This window comes from Anabrus simplex, chromosome X, assembly GCF_040414725.1.
Source record: "Anabrus simplex isolate iqAnaSimp1 chromosome X, ASM4041472v1, whole genome shotgun sequence".
Lineage (NCBI taxonomy): Eukaryota > Metazoa > Arthropoda > Insecta > Orthoptera > Tettigoniidae > Anabrus > Anabrus simplex.
The window spans coordinates 215,970,870-215,986,799 of NC_090279.1; the positions used below are offsets into that span (position 1 = coordinate 215,970,870).

At 38.9% G+C, this 15,930-nt stretch overlaps 1 protein-coding gene across 1 annotated transcript in view; it reads left to right on the forward strand.

The window, feature by feature from the left end:
* Nucleotides 1-15,930, forward strand: part of LOC136886794 (adhesion G-protein coupled receptor G4) — an 87,347-nt gene that overhangs the window by 15,375 nt on the left and 56,042 nt on the right. Inside the window, exon 3 of the mRNA XM_068230966.1 lies at nucleotides 8,904-9,149. Coding sequence (XP_068087067.1) covers nucleotides 8,904-9,149 — 246 coding nt within the window. The remainder of the gene's footprint in view (nucleotides 1-8,903; nucleotides 9,150-15,930) is intronic.

Here is a 15,930-nt window from a genome sequence, read left to right on the forward strand (position 1 = left end):
ATGACCCTTCCAGTGCAGATTACTGTCAAATCTCACACCTAAGTATTTGCACTTGCCATCTTTTGGGATAACTACCTCATCCAAAGTATATTCAAATTCAGTTTTAAAGCTCCTGTTTGTAAAAGTTGTAACAGTTGATTTGCCTCCATTAACCTTCATATTATTTTCTTCAACCCATTGTTGGATACTTTCAAGGTCCCTTTGTAATTCTGAACAATCCTCAATGTTGTTTATTTCCCTATAAACAATTATGTCATCTGCATACAATCTTTTTGATGTTATATTGTTCCCTAAATCATTTGCGTATATTAAGAAAAGTAACGGACCGATTATACTACCCTGTGCAATTCCCTTCCAAACTTTCTCTTTCTGAGATACATTATTTCCTACTTTGACTTTCTGAACCCTTGAATTTAGAAATGTTTTTATCCAACGTGTAACCCTTACGTCCAATCCTATTCCCTCCAATTTCTTTAATAATATTCCATGTTCCACTCTATCAAAGGCTTTGGAAAGATCTATGGCTATGCAATCTAACTGACCTCCTGAATCCAACTGATGTCCTGTATAGTGCTGTAATGTTGTGAAATATTCGTTATGTGAACGTGTATATCTGCACATGTAATTAACATGAAAATCATGCGCTAGGACAAGACAAAAGTTTCGAGCGAAATGTCCGGGTAGACCCATTCCTATCAATCGGACAATAAAACAACTGGCCAAGAGATTCAAACCTACAGGTTCAGTAAACAATAAATATAGACGTAAAGCCAATCAATAAATGAAAAAAGGTTCAACCTAATCGATACTTTCTCTTTTTTATTTAGCCTTGGGCTATTTATAAAGACATTAATAATCACAGAACATGTTTCGATTGCTTAGCAGTCATCATCAGCTGTTTTACATGTAGCTTAGGTAAAAATAGCATAAAATCAAACTCATACTTTACATTGAGGGCAGTTGTTAGTTGGAAATTAAACTTAATATTAAAAACACTTATTGGACTAAAATATCTTAGGTTCAATATAAGTCCTGAGAGCATTTCCAATAAAATCACTTGCTGTTAAAAACTTGGAGATTTTTGGTAAAATGCTCCTGTTGAAATGTTTATGAAGTGTTTATGTCTTCTTAAAACGGCTTCTAGTTTTCTTCCCCATCACTTGTCTCTTATTAGGTGGAAAAGTCAACAGCGGGCCACACTTTAGTCCAATAAATGTTTTTAATATTAAGTTTAATGTCCAACTAACAACTGCCCTCAATGCACTCCCCCCCCCCCCCCCCTCTCACCTATACGCTTTCTACTAACACCTGTTTTTAATGTTTTAATGTAAATTATGAGTTTGATTTTATGCTATTTTTACCTAAGCTACATGTAAAACAGCTGATGATGATTGCTAAGCAATCGAAACATGTTCTGTGATTATTAATGTCTTTATAAATAGCCCAAGGCTAAATAAAAAAAAAAAAGTATCGATTAGGTGGAACCTCTTTTCATTTATTGATTGGATTACATTATCGATATGGGCATGAAGTGGATAGTTTGTAATAGACGTAAAGGTTGTTATCTCCTTACTGAAGCGTGTTTGGTACGAGGATCATAAGTAAAAATCTGTGGCCCCCTCGTAGCCCAGATTTAACAGCATGTGATTTTTATTTGTGGGGAATGTTAAAAAAATGTAGTTTATGGGAACAACCCTCACACACTAAATGAACTTAAAGACAATATAAGACAATATAAGAGTTGCAATTGCATCTATCAGTGCTGAAGAACTTGATAGAGTAACCGAAAACTTCATTACGAGATGCCGATTATTTTGGCAGCGCATGGGGCACATTTTCAGCATAAACTGTAAAAATGGTGAGTAAAATGCATGATAATGATTTTTGAGCATAAACTGTAAACATGGTGAGTAAAATGCATGATAATGATTTTGAGCACTGTATTCTGCCGTACATATGTACGTGCAGTAGCCAGCAACTGAACCGTCACTGGCGGCCAAGGTCGAGCGAGAAAGCCCTGCCAAGCATAAATAAAGACCCTGTACTTATCAACAGAAAAATTATATCCAAATCTTAAAATGGTTAAAATATTTCCTTGTGTTTCAACCTTTTACTTATTTACTTTGTCATTTTTTACAGACTTTAAAATAGAAATTTTCAAATTATAAATGAATAAAATCTTTTAAATTAGTCACTAAATGCTGAAATTTTAAATCTGTTCTGCTTTTGGAACTTACATCCTTATTTACATCTAAAAAGAAATAAAAATGTTTCCTTGTGTCTAAATTTATATTTGTCATTTATTAAAACACTTGAAATAGAATAATTTTCAATTTGTAAGTAAATAAATAAATAACTACATAACACCTATTAAGTTAGTCATTATGTTGAACTTAAAATATTTTCTGCTCTCCTCTTGAAAATTACTCCTTTCCTTAAGTCTGCTATATTTCTGAGACCTCTCATATAAATTGGAAATTTCCTCCTCTTAATCCTGTCTGACCAAACGACCCAATTTAACTGTCCAATTCTTCAGTTTCAACTGGTTACCAAATTGTCAATTGACAACAAGGAAAGAGCAAGAACATGTTTGTTTGATTCAGACTAGTGTAATAATATTTCATTTGTGGATAAATTTGGTTTCCTTCCAACTCTCAAATACCACTCTTATCATAGTCGGTAGGGTAAAACTGTATGAAATATAAATGATCATAAATTGTTTTCTCTATGAATTCTGTTATGTAGTACTTTTCAATAGGACCAATAACATAGGTATTTAAGAATTAAATTTTAGGCACCTTCCACTGAACTACCATTTCATCCAGTGTGAATGAAATTGTTTATAGCTTAGACTGTAGTTGCTTATTTCCTGACTATATACCAATTTTCATTAAATTCTGTGTACCCATTTTCTCGTGGCTTGGTATTCATGTGGACTTGGCAACAAAAATACATACAACATCATCATATACCTTTATACCTTTCAGCATTCAGTCTGCAAGCCACTTTCAATTTACTAAACATTGCCACAATCCTCTATCTGCAACTAGTGCTGTGGCCTCATTTAGTTCTATACTCTTATTATAAATCCTTAGAAAGTGAGTCTAATCATCATCGTCTTGGTCTCCTTCTACTCCTCTTACCTTCCATATTCCATTATTCTCCTAGGTAACCTATCCTCCTATATTTGTCTCATATGACTCCACCATTGAAGCTTGTTTATGCGTACAGCTTCATCCATCGAGTTCATTCCTAACTTAGCCTTTATCTCCTCGTTTTGAGTACCCTCCTGCCATTGTTCCCACCCGTTTGTACCAGCAATCATTCTCGCTACTTTCATGCCTGTTACTTCTAACTTATGAATAAGATATCCTGAGTCCACTCGGCTCTTGCTCCCGCAAAGCAAAGTTGGTCTGAAAACAGACCGATGTAAAAATAGTTACGTCCAGGAGCTGACTTCCTACTTACAGAACACTGTTGATCGCAACTGCGAGCTCACTGCATTAGCTTTACTACACCTTGATTTAATCACACTTAGCATACTACTATCCTGGGAGAACACACAACCTAAATACTTAAACTTATCTACCTGTTCTAGCTTTGTATCACCAATCTTACATTCAATTCTGATGAATTTCTTACCTATTGACATCAATTTAGTCTTCGAGAGGCTAATTTTCATACCATACACATTGCACCTGTTTTCAAGTTCCAAGATATTAGAATGCAGTCTCTGAGCACAATCTGCCATTAAGACAAAGTCATCAGCATAGGCCAGACTGCTTACTACATTTACACCTAACTGAATCCCTGCCTGCCACTTTATACCTTTCAGCAGATGATTGATTTTAATAATCTACTCTTAATTCCATAGTCCCCCAGTATGGCAAACATCTTTTCCCAAGGTATGCTTATGCTTTCTCTCGATCTACAAAACATGAAAACCACTGTCTATTCCTCTCGTAGCATTTTTCAACTACCTGGCACATACTGAAAATCTGATCCTGACAGCCCCTCGATGGTCTAAAACCACACTGGTTTTCATCCAACTTCCTCTCAACCACTGATCGCACCCTCCCTTCAAAGATGCCAGTGAATACTTTGCCTGGTATACTAATCAATGAGATACCTCGATAGTTGTTGTGTACCTTCCTGTTCCCTTGCATATAGATAGGTGCAATTACTGTTTTTGTCCAATCTTAAGGTACCTTACCAACACTCCATCCTAATCTTACTACTCTATGAAGCCATTTCATCCCTGCCTTCCTACTATACTTCACCATTTCATGTCGATCTACAAAACATGAAAACAGCTGTCTATTCCTCTCGTAGCATTTTTCAACTACCTGGCACATACTGAAAATCTGATCCTGACAGCCCCTCGATGGTCTGAAACCACACTGGTTTTCATCCAACTTCCTCTCAACCACTGATCGCACCCTCCCTTCCAAGATGCCAGTGAATACTTTGCCTGGTATACTAATCAATGAGATACCTCGATAGTTGTTGCTTTATGACAATGGAGTTTACCATCCTTTCCACTTCCTCAAGCGTAATTTCACCGATATAATTTTCTTCCTCCCCATGAGCTTGGTTGTTTGCGACATCACCAGAAAGATTTCCTTTTACGTTGAGAATATTTTCAAAATATTCCCTCAACTTTCCAGTGATTCCCTGGGATCTATTACGAGTTCACCTGAATTACACAAAACACTGTTTATTTCCTTTTACCCTCCCTTCCTAAGATTCTTTATTACTGTCCAGAAAGGTTTCCCTGCTGGTTGACCTAGCCTTTCCAGGTTATTACCAAATTCTTCCCACGATCTTTTTGGATTCAACAACTATTTGTTTCGCTCTGTTTCTTTCATCTACATGCAATTCCCTCTCTGCATCGGCCCTTATTTGGAGCCATTTCCGATAAGCCTTATTTTTACGTTTACAGGCTGCTCTCACTTCATCATTCCACCAAGATGTTAGCTTTTTTCCATCTTTACACTCAGTCATTCCTAGGCATTCCCTTGCTGTTCCTAGCATCCCTGTATGCCACCCATTCTCTTTCTATACCCTGAACTTGCTTTCTGTCTACTGTTTGAAACTTCTTACTAATCATATCCATGTACTTCTGTCTAATTTCCTCGTCCTGGAAATTTTCTACCCTTATTCATTCGCAGACAGATTTCACTTTCTCTATCCTAGGTCTAGGGATACTTAGTTCACTACAGATCAGATAGTGGTATGTATCATCGAAAAATCCCCGGAAAACTTGTACATTCCTAACAGATTTCCTGAATTAGAAGTCAGTTAAGAAAAAGTCTATTATGGATCTGGTACCCCTAGCCTCCCATGTGTAGTGGTGAATAGCCTTGTGCTTGAAAAATGTATTCATAACTGCTAAGTCCATACTAGCACAGAAGTCTAGTAAACACTTCCCATTCCCATTAGCTTCCATATCTTCCCCATATTTACCATTCATCCTTTCGTATTCATCAGTTCTATTTCCAACTCTCGCATTGACATACCCATTAGCACTATCCTATCTTTGCTGTTGACTCTGACTACGATGTCACTCATTGCTTCATAAAACTTGTCAACTTCATCCTGTACCCTCACATGGTGAATACACCGAGAGTTTTCTTGTCCTAATTCCTCCAACTGCCAAATCTACTCACATCATTCGCTCATTTACGTGCCTAACAGAAACTATGTTGCGTGCAATGGTATTCCTGATAAAGAGCCCTACCCCACACTCTGCCCTTCCCTTACTAACACCCATCAAGTACACTTTATAATCTCCTATTTCTTCCTCGTTATCTCCCCTTACCCGAATATCACTTACTCCTAGCACATCCAAATGCATCCTATTTGCTGACTCAGTCAGATCTACTACCTTTCTTCCATAAGCCCCATTAATATTGATAGCTCCCCATCGAAATCCATTTTGTTCGCCAAGTTGTTTTTCCAAGGAGTCCCTCGCCTGTCAAATGGGAGTTGGACTCCGTTACTCCCACAAGTCCGAGGCTTGCTCAAAATGTTCTGAGCTTGGTAATTTCATGAAGCAGGATGCTACCCTACTTACACCAAGTCCAAGTGAGGATCTCTCCCCTAACAGGTTAGGGACCATCGGTGAATTGTATAGTTCTAGCTGTCTGAGTACAAGGAGGACCATGACTCAGAATATGTCCGAGATGCCCACTCCCATTCCATAGCAACTGGTATCCTGGTTCTAAGGACCACTTACTAGGCCACTCAGCCTTTGCCCATGGTTCACGAACTAGGACGTGTCTACAGTAACCCACACTATGAACCATACGAAAATACAAATTCATGAATATCTTTGTTATCATAGCCAGTATGCAGGGGCGTATTCTCCTTGAATGCAAGGCATTCACTGCATGCGTTATGATAACACAAAGAACTGTCTGATGTACGATTTTAGGTTGTTTTAAGTCAAATATTAACGATTTCATCTCTCAGAAGTTCAAAAGGTCCGCGCAACAGTACTAGTTCCGTTGCTTGACTACGTGTGGTGCTGGTGTAGTCTCGCCGTCTACTCCTCTCTAGGAAGAAAGAGACAGCATGGCGCAGTTAAGGATGCAAGGCATTCAATCTTAAAATTGCATTCGGTGGCAGACGTAGTTCTGAAACCCTCCGAACGATGTCGCTGCAATTGAAACTTGGTCAGAATTTGTCACCCCATACCAGTGCTACCCTCTGCCATCTGTTAGCAACTTGGAGAAAGTCGACATCTTTAGCAGCGAACAGGACCCACAGATTATCCCCCAGCGAGAACCCAACGTGACGAAACTGACCAATGCCACTGAGGTGACTTTCTTCCAGTGCTTCAGTTGTGGCTAACTAGTGAGTTAATTCATTGTGTGTTTTGCTGATTAGTGAGTTCATTCTGTGTGTGCTGTTCCTGTGCTATTCGTCATTTTCGGTCTTTAATTATATTTTGCGCTTATTGTGGTATTAACGATGGATGAGTCTAAAACGGATATAATTGTAAATCAGTTTACTGGCCGTTCGTTTGATGAAAAGATTCAAATAGTTCAAGCCGGGAGACCTCTACCTTCCCTCGTATATTTCTTCTTTACCGGGCGAGTTGGCCGTGCGTGTAGAGGCGCGCGGCTGTGAGCTTGCATCCGGGAGATAGTAGGTTCGAATCCCACTATCGGCAGCCCTGAAGATGGTTTTCCGTGGTTTCCCATTTTCACACCAGGCAAATGCTGGGGCTGTACCTTAATTAAGGCCACGGCCGCTTCCTTCCAACTCCTAGGCCTTTCCTATCCCATTGTCGCAATAAGACCTATCTGTGTCGGTGCGACGTAAAGCCCGTAGCAAAAAAAATTCTTCTTCTTCTCCTTCTTCTTAATCTGCTTACCATCCAGGGTTGGCTTTTCCCTCGGCTTTTCGGACTCAGCGAGGGATCCCACCTGTACCGCCTCAAGGGCAGTGTCCTGGAGCTTCAGACTCTGCGTCGGGGACAAAACTGGGGAGGATGACCAGTACCTCGCCCAGGCGGCCTCACCTGCTATGCTGAACAGGGGCCTTGCGGGGGTTGGGAATATTGGAAGGGATAGACAAGGAAGAGGGAAGGAAGCGGCCGTGGCCTGAAGTTAGGTACCATCCCGGCATTTGCCTGGAGAAGTGGGAAACCACGGAAAACCACTTCCAGAATGGCTGAGGTGGGAATCGAACCCACCTCTACTCAGTTGACCTCCCGAGGCTGAGTGAACCCCGTTCCAGCCCTCGTACCACTTTTCAAATTTCGTGGCAGAGCCGGGAATCGAACCCGGACCTCCGGGGGTGGCAGCTAATCACACTAACCACTACACCACAGAGGCGGACTCTGGTAAATTTAAAAATAGAAAACAAGAATTGTGTACGCACGTTCAATCCAGGAACTTACAGTAAAACTGTTTGGCTCGAGTTCACTTACATGTAATTAGGGTGAGTAGAATTGAAATTTACTTAATACATTGTGTTAACTGCATGGTTACTAGTTGCATGCCTCAGTGGAGATTCCAGGATACGCCACTGCCAGTATGCTAAAAATGTTTTAAGACATAAATGATCAGAAATGTAATTATACATGCCTTTAGTTATGTAGTATTTATTGCTTCAACCACTAATAACATAAATATTTGAGAATTAAATTTTAGGCCTTCCTCTAAGCTACCATTTTGCTCAGCGTGAATAAAATTATTTATAACCTAGATTGTAGTGGCTCAATCCCTGACTTTACAACAGGTTTTCATAAAATTCTCTTCAGCCGTTTTCTCATGATGCGTGTACATACATACAGACGGACAGACGTAAATTACGGAAAAGTAAAAAGTGCATTTCCTTGTTACAGGGGACACGACCGATACAGAAATACAATTCTCTTTAAATTTGGAGCAATGTACAGACAAAACTCTTATTTTATGTATATATAGATATGCATTTGCTAAATAATGGCATCTAAGTGCATGATTGGTTCACACTTGTGGAGCATGCGTTCATACTATTTTTGGCTTGTCAGAGCCCGATAACATACTTCCTGTGACCGAATAGAGATGTGCAATTGTTAGCGTTGTAGCCTCATATAGCAACAGTCGGATTTTGAGACAATGACTGTTGTAATATATACCATAGTACTCCCGTATTGTGCAAGACATGTAGAATAAGCAGTTTTGACCAATTGTATCTCCTGATTTTTCTTGATTTTCATATCAAAATCTCCTGAAGTTTGGTTTTGTGAAGTTGGCAGGTATGCTTTAATTATGTACAAACTATGAAGTAATAAAATATAATGTTACTTAAATGCAAGCCCACATGTTTCTCTCTGTCTCAGTACAAATATAAGTCTAACTACCTTCCTACACTGCTTGCTCTAAATAGGTGTCTTTGTCTCTTATCAGGAATGAAACACCACAGTCGGCTGACATTCCCTGGACTAAGGAACCACGAAAGGGCTCCTGTGTTTTACTCACGTCAGACTCAGAAAACGGACTCAGTCTCCGCATGGAGGACTGTTCGTGCCGCCACTCGGTCATGTGCATTACAACGCTCATATACGACGACATGGTTAAGGATGCCCTGGCGGAGAGGGAGAGGGTGCTTGCCAAGTTTCAACATCCTGACCCTGAGCCCACACTACACTTCAGGTGACTTTTTTTTTATTGATAACTGGAGCTTAAGGCCAATTTACACAGGGAAAGTGTAGAGGAGTCAAGTGGCAAGTTGCCGCCAAGCTTCCCTTTGTAAAAGGGAGAGGCAAGTCAAGTTGTTAATTTTCATTCAAGCGAAAGGAAACTTGATGAACTATTTTTGTATCCACTTTACTCCACTACTGTCCTTGTTTAACCTCAATGTCCTTTTTCGCTCACTTGATCTCACAATATGGTTTTAAGGCATAATCTTTTAAATCAAATGCCATTATTAAGTTCTTAGAGGTGTACAAAAAATATGAAATTCTAGGCACAGTGATTAAATGGATAAAAACAAATGGCTTGTCCATGAACTGAAAGACCATGACTTCAATGACACAGACTTCGGCCTATTCCCAGTTACCTAAGGTTGACAGTTCATGTGGAGGGAGATATTCTCTATTGCGTGCTTCTCTGGTGGTATTTACTGTGATGTCTTGTTTATGAGATGATCACAAAGTTAGAGGAATTAACTGTGTGTCCAAACCTTGTCCCATTTTTCTAAGGGGTCAGATGTGAACTGCGATAAAACTTTGTAGCAAGTTTTTACGACTGGATGCTCTTCTGAACATCAACCTCATCAGAGGAGTTAATGAGACGAAACGAATGGTGTGATATATACCATAGTAGGATGGTAGAGGGTGAAATCCAGTGCCGGCACATAGCCTAACAACAAGGGGTCTGCTCAAGGCTTAACATATCCATCCGGCAGACGAATCACCATCAACAGCGACAAATGCCTTTGTTCTATATACAGTAAAACCTCGTTAAGACATTTCTGCTGGGGCAACAAAACAGAACGTGTTAAGTGAGAAAACGTACTACTGAATATAGCCAAAACTGGTTAGGACGTTTTTGTGGGTACTGAAAGAAAAATAACATCCAGGAGGAAATGTGCTAAAAATTAAAAACAATTACGCTTTTAAATTTAAGATTAGGTTTGAACATAAAAATAATCATGATAAAAACAAAGAAACAAGTGTTTACAATTATAATTAATGAAATAATACATTTTAAGATCACCAACATAACAAAACATCAAGGAAAAACTTTCTTAGAGACGCGAACTATACACGTTGCTTATAATTATGTTTGAATGCCCAACATCTGGGCTATCTGCACATGTTTCATGTGTGGATTAGCATCCACTTTCTCAATAAACTTTAATTTTTTATCATTTGTAAACTGTCTAGCTTTCTTCTCCATAACTGAATGTCCTGCAAACCACTATGCATAAGTACAGTACACCTAATTTCTGTATGTTGTTACACAATTCACTTTCTTTCTCTCTCTCTCTCTCTCTAGTCATTAGCTGTGAAGCTAGATGGCAGTAGGTCTCCATTCTTCACGTTTCTCTGTTTTTCTTTTCAGTTCATAGAAGGAGTCACATCTCATGGCATCTAATATTTGCATCATGTACTCTAGTCTTGATTGTCGTCTATAATTTTTTCCTTTTATGAAACCCTCTATTATTTTCTTCGGTAACCCATCATGTCTAAGTTCATGGCCTATTAGATGATCACACCGTCTTTTTATTTGTGTCATAAAACACCAAGGCCGCACACTGCTGGCTGCGCAGAAGCGTGTGATGGGGGAGAGATATGTCCATGCGCGTACCGCCATGTTGTGGGCGCTCCTCAGCTTGATGAGGAGATCGTATGGAATTCATGCATTAACTTACATTTCGCACATATGAGAACACCCGCCCTAGTAAATTAATGACAGCCTACACTGACTACCGTGTACACACACAATAAATATACATAAAATCAAGACTGTGGTGGTATTAAAAGATACTTCTGTATAAAATCTGAACAATCTACACGAATCCTTTGGATAGCCCAGAGGTAGTGCACATAAAAAAATGATTTTTTTTTTTGCTATTGGCTTTACATCGCACCGACACAGATAGGTCTTATGGCGATGATGGGACAGGAAAGGGCTAGGACTGGGAAGGAAGCGGCCGTGGCGTTAACGTACAACCCCAGCATTTGCCTGGTGTGAAAATGGGAAACCACGGAAAACCATCTTCAGGGCTGCCGACAGTGGGGTTTGAACCATAAATGAAATTTAAAAAACCTTTAGGAGACAGGGTGAGAAGACTGAAAGAATACACTACTGCAAAAATGAATATACAGTATATAAATAAGTACATATTTGAATTTCAGTCCCCCAAAACAGGAAATAACGAGCCATATATAGGCCTAACGGCACCTCAAAAATGATCATGTCGCTCACTTTAATATAAGGGGTCATGTTGTAACTGATTTGTTTGAACATTCGGAGTATATACATGTAGCCTAATTGAAACCTAGTCTCTACACTTTAGCTTTACTGAAAATACGAAGATATGTTCAAATGACAGCAGTCTACAACTTCAGTGTGATTACATATCGTGAGATAAAAATCACTTGTCTCTCAGCAGACTGGAGAACACATTAATGACATATTTACGAAATCCTGTACTGATAGCAATAATCTTCAATATCAACACAAAGGAAACCTGTGAAATAAAATCTTTCTGTGAAAGACAGATAGCTATGATTCCTCTCTGATAAGTTATTACAGCAAATTTTACCCACTTCTCTGAACAGATTGTTTAAAAAGTGCATGACTACAGAAATCTTTGTAAAACAATCAGATAAATTTATTTTTATAATTTTCTGAATATGAAATGCCAGTTCTGCAGTGTAGGGGTAGCGTGTGTACCTTTTACCCGGATGCCTCGGGTTCAATTCCCGGCCAGGTCAGAGATTTTTACCTGGATCTGAGGGCTGGTTCGAGGTCCACTCAGCCTATGTGATTACAATCGCGGGGCTATCTGACTGTGAGATAACGGCAGAGAGGATTCATCGTGCTGACCACTTGACACCTCATAATCTTTCTTTTTTACAATGGGCTTTACGTCGCACCGACACAGAGAGGTCTTATGACGATGATGGGAGAGGAAAGGCCTAAGAGTGGAAAGGAAGCGGCCGTGGCCTTAATTAAGGAACAGCCCCAGCATTTGCCTGGTGTGAAAATGTGAAACCATGGAAAACCATCTTCAGGGCTGCCGACAGTGGGGTTCGAACCAACTATCTCCCGGATGCAAGCTCATAGTTGCATGCCCCTGACCGCACAGCCATCTTGCCTGGTGTCTCATAATCTGCAGGCCTTCAGGCTGAGCAGCAGCCGCTTGGTAGGTCGTGGTCTTTCGGGCCTGTGGTGCCATGGGTTTTGGTTTGGATATGAAATAACGTCATTGGATGAGTAGAAGTTAAATTATTTCTGTCTGATTTGGATTTAGGTAAATGCTGCCTGACATTCGTTACACTGGTGGTGGTAGTCTGCCTCTATTGTGTATTTCTTAAAATGAAATTAATGTCTAGGGTTAGTTTGAGTTTCTCTGAGTGGTTTAGGCTTAAGTAGAAATGTTATAATTTAAGATGTAAAACCCTCCTCAAAATATTTTCTTCTTAAATACCTGTATTACCGCTTTTACGAACTCAATCTAAATAAACATTATCTGAGCACAAATAAAAATTGAAAAGTGCATTCTAATTTTTCACTAATATGAGCACCTTGATTTACACCAGAAAGAAAATACAGTAAATGAAGTTGAAAGTAAAGCACTGCAAAAAGAGTAACATGGTAGTTGAATAGTTATTTTGATTAGCATTTTCTAATGAAGACTAGAACTGACAAGATTGTAATGAGCTTTATTTAGACTTCATATTGTCAGATTTTTCTAGAATAGTGTATTAACAATTTTATTTTCTTATTATAAAGCAAGTGTGAAAAAATGGAAAACTTAGACTTATGATACTAATACAGTAAATCATTTTTCAGTTCATGGATAATAATTTGAAGCAATACCTTACCCTAATATTAAAAGGGTTTTATCAAGCTTTATCAATCATATCTTATGGATTCTAGGCCCAGGTTTATCAAATTTTTAATACCGGCGCACAGTCTGTAGGAAAAATATGTAGTCTTTTTCAGAACAATTATCCCCAATGAATTGGAAAAAGGCAAACAGAAAAAAGAAGAAGGAAAAGCCTAAACATTCTAAATTTAATGTCCATGTGTTCTCTGAATCAACTACCCTATAACCTGTTCAGTTCTCCATTATTTTATAACTTTATTTCATTTTATGGTAATTGGAAGTTATTTTCTAACAGTTCAATTTCTACTCACATGTGAAAAGAGATACCAGATCCCTTCTGATAGCAATATGTGCAAACGAAGGCTCGTGAATATCTTTCTATTCCACACGTAAGACCTAACTTTTAAGCCTAATATTGTCGGTCAATTTAACTACCGTAATGTATCAGCTCCCACATTCCTTGTAAATATTTGACAATATATTATCACTCCATCACATAGATCCACTAACAGACATGCACGGGACTGTAAACATTACCACGTGCTAGCCATGCATTTGAAGCTGAAGCGCCCACAACATGGTGATGCGCAAAAGTGTTCAATATTCCTCATAGTATCAGCATGTTCTGTGAGTCTAGGTAAGTAATACTAAAGTCTTTGTAAAACACCTCGTCGTTCTTGATGACGCTCACTGCAGCTGTGGGCCAACACACTAGGGCCGTGAAACTAAGTTCTCTACCAAATCCTCACCCAGGCCAGTCGCAACATGGCTGGGAACGCTAACTGAATTTTTTTGTGGTGGGAATGTTACGAATGTAGTAAAGAGTGGTGTAAATGTGTTATCCAGGTTTCTTTAATGTATGTAATAGGAGATGGACTGAGACTTTGGAATAATGATGTAATAGCCAGGGAAACGCACTAGAGAGGGACCTTTTAACCAATTTCAACTGTATTATACAAATAAAAACTATCTAACAGGGATCTGGAAAAAAACAGATACGAATTTTTCTGAAATGAGGGTATTTTAAGTCACATATCCGCGGTTACAGTGAAAACTATATCTACCATTTATAAAGATGAGAGGAAAATATTAAAAGGTGTGAAAGCATGAGAGAACAAATATGAAATCCTTTTCTGCAGTGGTTATAATATAAGTGCACTAAATGGTGTGAAAAATACTAAACAACAAATATGAAAATGTTCACGGGGGCCAATAAATATAGCAAAGTATTATTGCAGATCACACTCTTTCTAAAATAAATGTTCATAGGAAACTTTTATTTCAGAGCAGTGGGTTTTTAAATATTATTTTCTGGTCACACTCTTAGACAATTAATTTAAGGTTACACTCTACCACGAGTGACTGAGAAGAATGTGTTTGGCCGTCATTTTGAATAAACTTCAAATAACCTGAATGATCGAGTCGTAACATAAAGGTGTAAGTTCAACATTCACGACTTCTGTGCACTTTAAGATGCAGACACCAGTCCATTTTCTGACAGATTTTAATTTTGTCTTCATTATTAAGGAATTCCACAACTTTTTCCGTATCCATAACTAGGCTATTGCATGAAACATATGCACCATGCTAGTCAGTTTCATGAGATAATGTTCCTAATCGAGATATAGGCTGCCATATCACGTGACAAATCTTTGCTACAATTCACTGTACGACTCAACACAAAATAAATTTCTAACTTCTGAATGAAATGCGAAATACAAGCACAAACAGGCTCACTTTGTTACTCAGCAACCTTGCTGCTAACTGGCAAGCAAAACTGAACATTCTTGAGGCTAACGGCTCGCTCCCTGAAAATGCTTCTTATCCTTTGAAGTTCAGGACGGCCTTTTCCGATAATCACGTAGCTGCTGCGATGTGTCTTACCCAAGTCGGAAATCAAGTTTCTTTCACAAGGATGACAAAACATTTTCAGGACTAGGAAGTATGTCATCGTACTATGCGGTAATAGGTAAAATTCATTACGCGACAAAGCGAGGTATTTTTACATAGATTAATACGATGAAACTCGGGACTTTGAATTTATAATGTGCTAAATAGGAAAACATGTTAATGAGGAACGCACTAACCATGTTTTACTGTAAACACTGTGGACAGGTTTGGAACTGAATCCAAGCTTTTGGCACGCAACCTAGTATAGAAATTGTATACCACCACCTTTCCTGCTCTGATGAGAATGTTTGCGACCAACAGGACTCGAGTCGGCTAAGCGTGATATCAGACCATCTAGACTTGACACCTTAACGATCCTGGCCACAAAGCGGGGTAAGTTAGAGGAATATCCCAAACCCAGCTGGGGTCTGAACCTAGGACTCTGAACCGAAGGGCATTATGTTACGATAGACGTTCAGAGAAGAAATGGGAAACTATTTCGACAAGTTGTTAAATGGCAGTGAAGAAGAGAAGCTTGAAAACAATGAACCTATCAAACATGGAGAAGAAGAAAGACCAATTACGTGGTCAGAAACAGAAAATGCCCTGAAGCTTATGAGAGGAGGAAAATCACCAGGAGTAATCAATCAATCAATACTGATCTGCATTTAGGGCAGTCGCCCAGGTGGTAGATTCCCTATCTGTTGTTTTCCTAGCCTTTTCCTAAATGATTTCAAAGAAATGGGAAATTTATTAAATGTCTCCCTTGGTAAGTTATTCCAATCCCTGACTCCTCTTCCTATAAATGAATATTTGCCCCAGTTTGTCCTCTTGAATTTCAACTTTATCTTCATATTATGATCTTTCCTACTTTTATGAACGCCACTCAAACTTATTCGTCTACTAATGTCATTCCACGCCATCTCTCCGCTGACAGCTCGGAACATACCACTTAATGATGTAGATGTTGATTCCCATAGG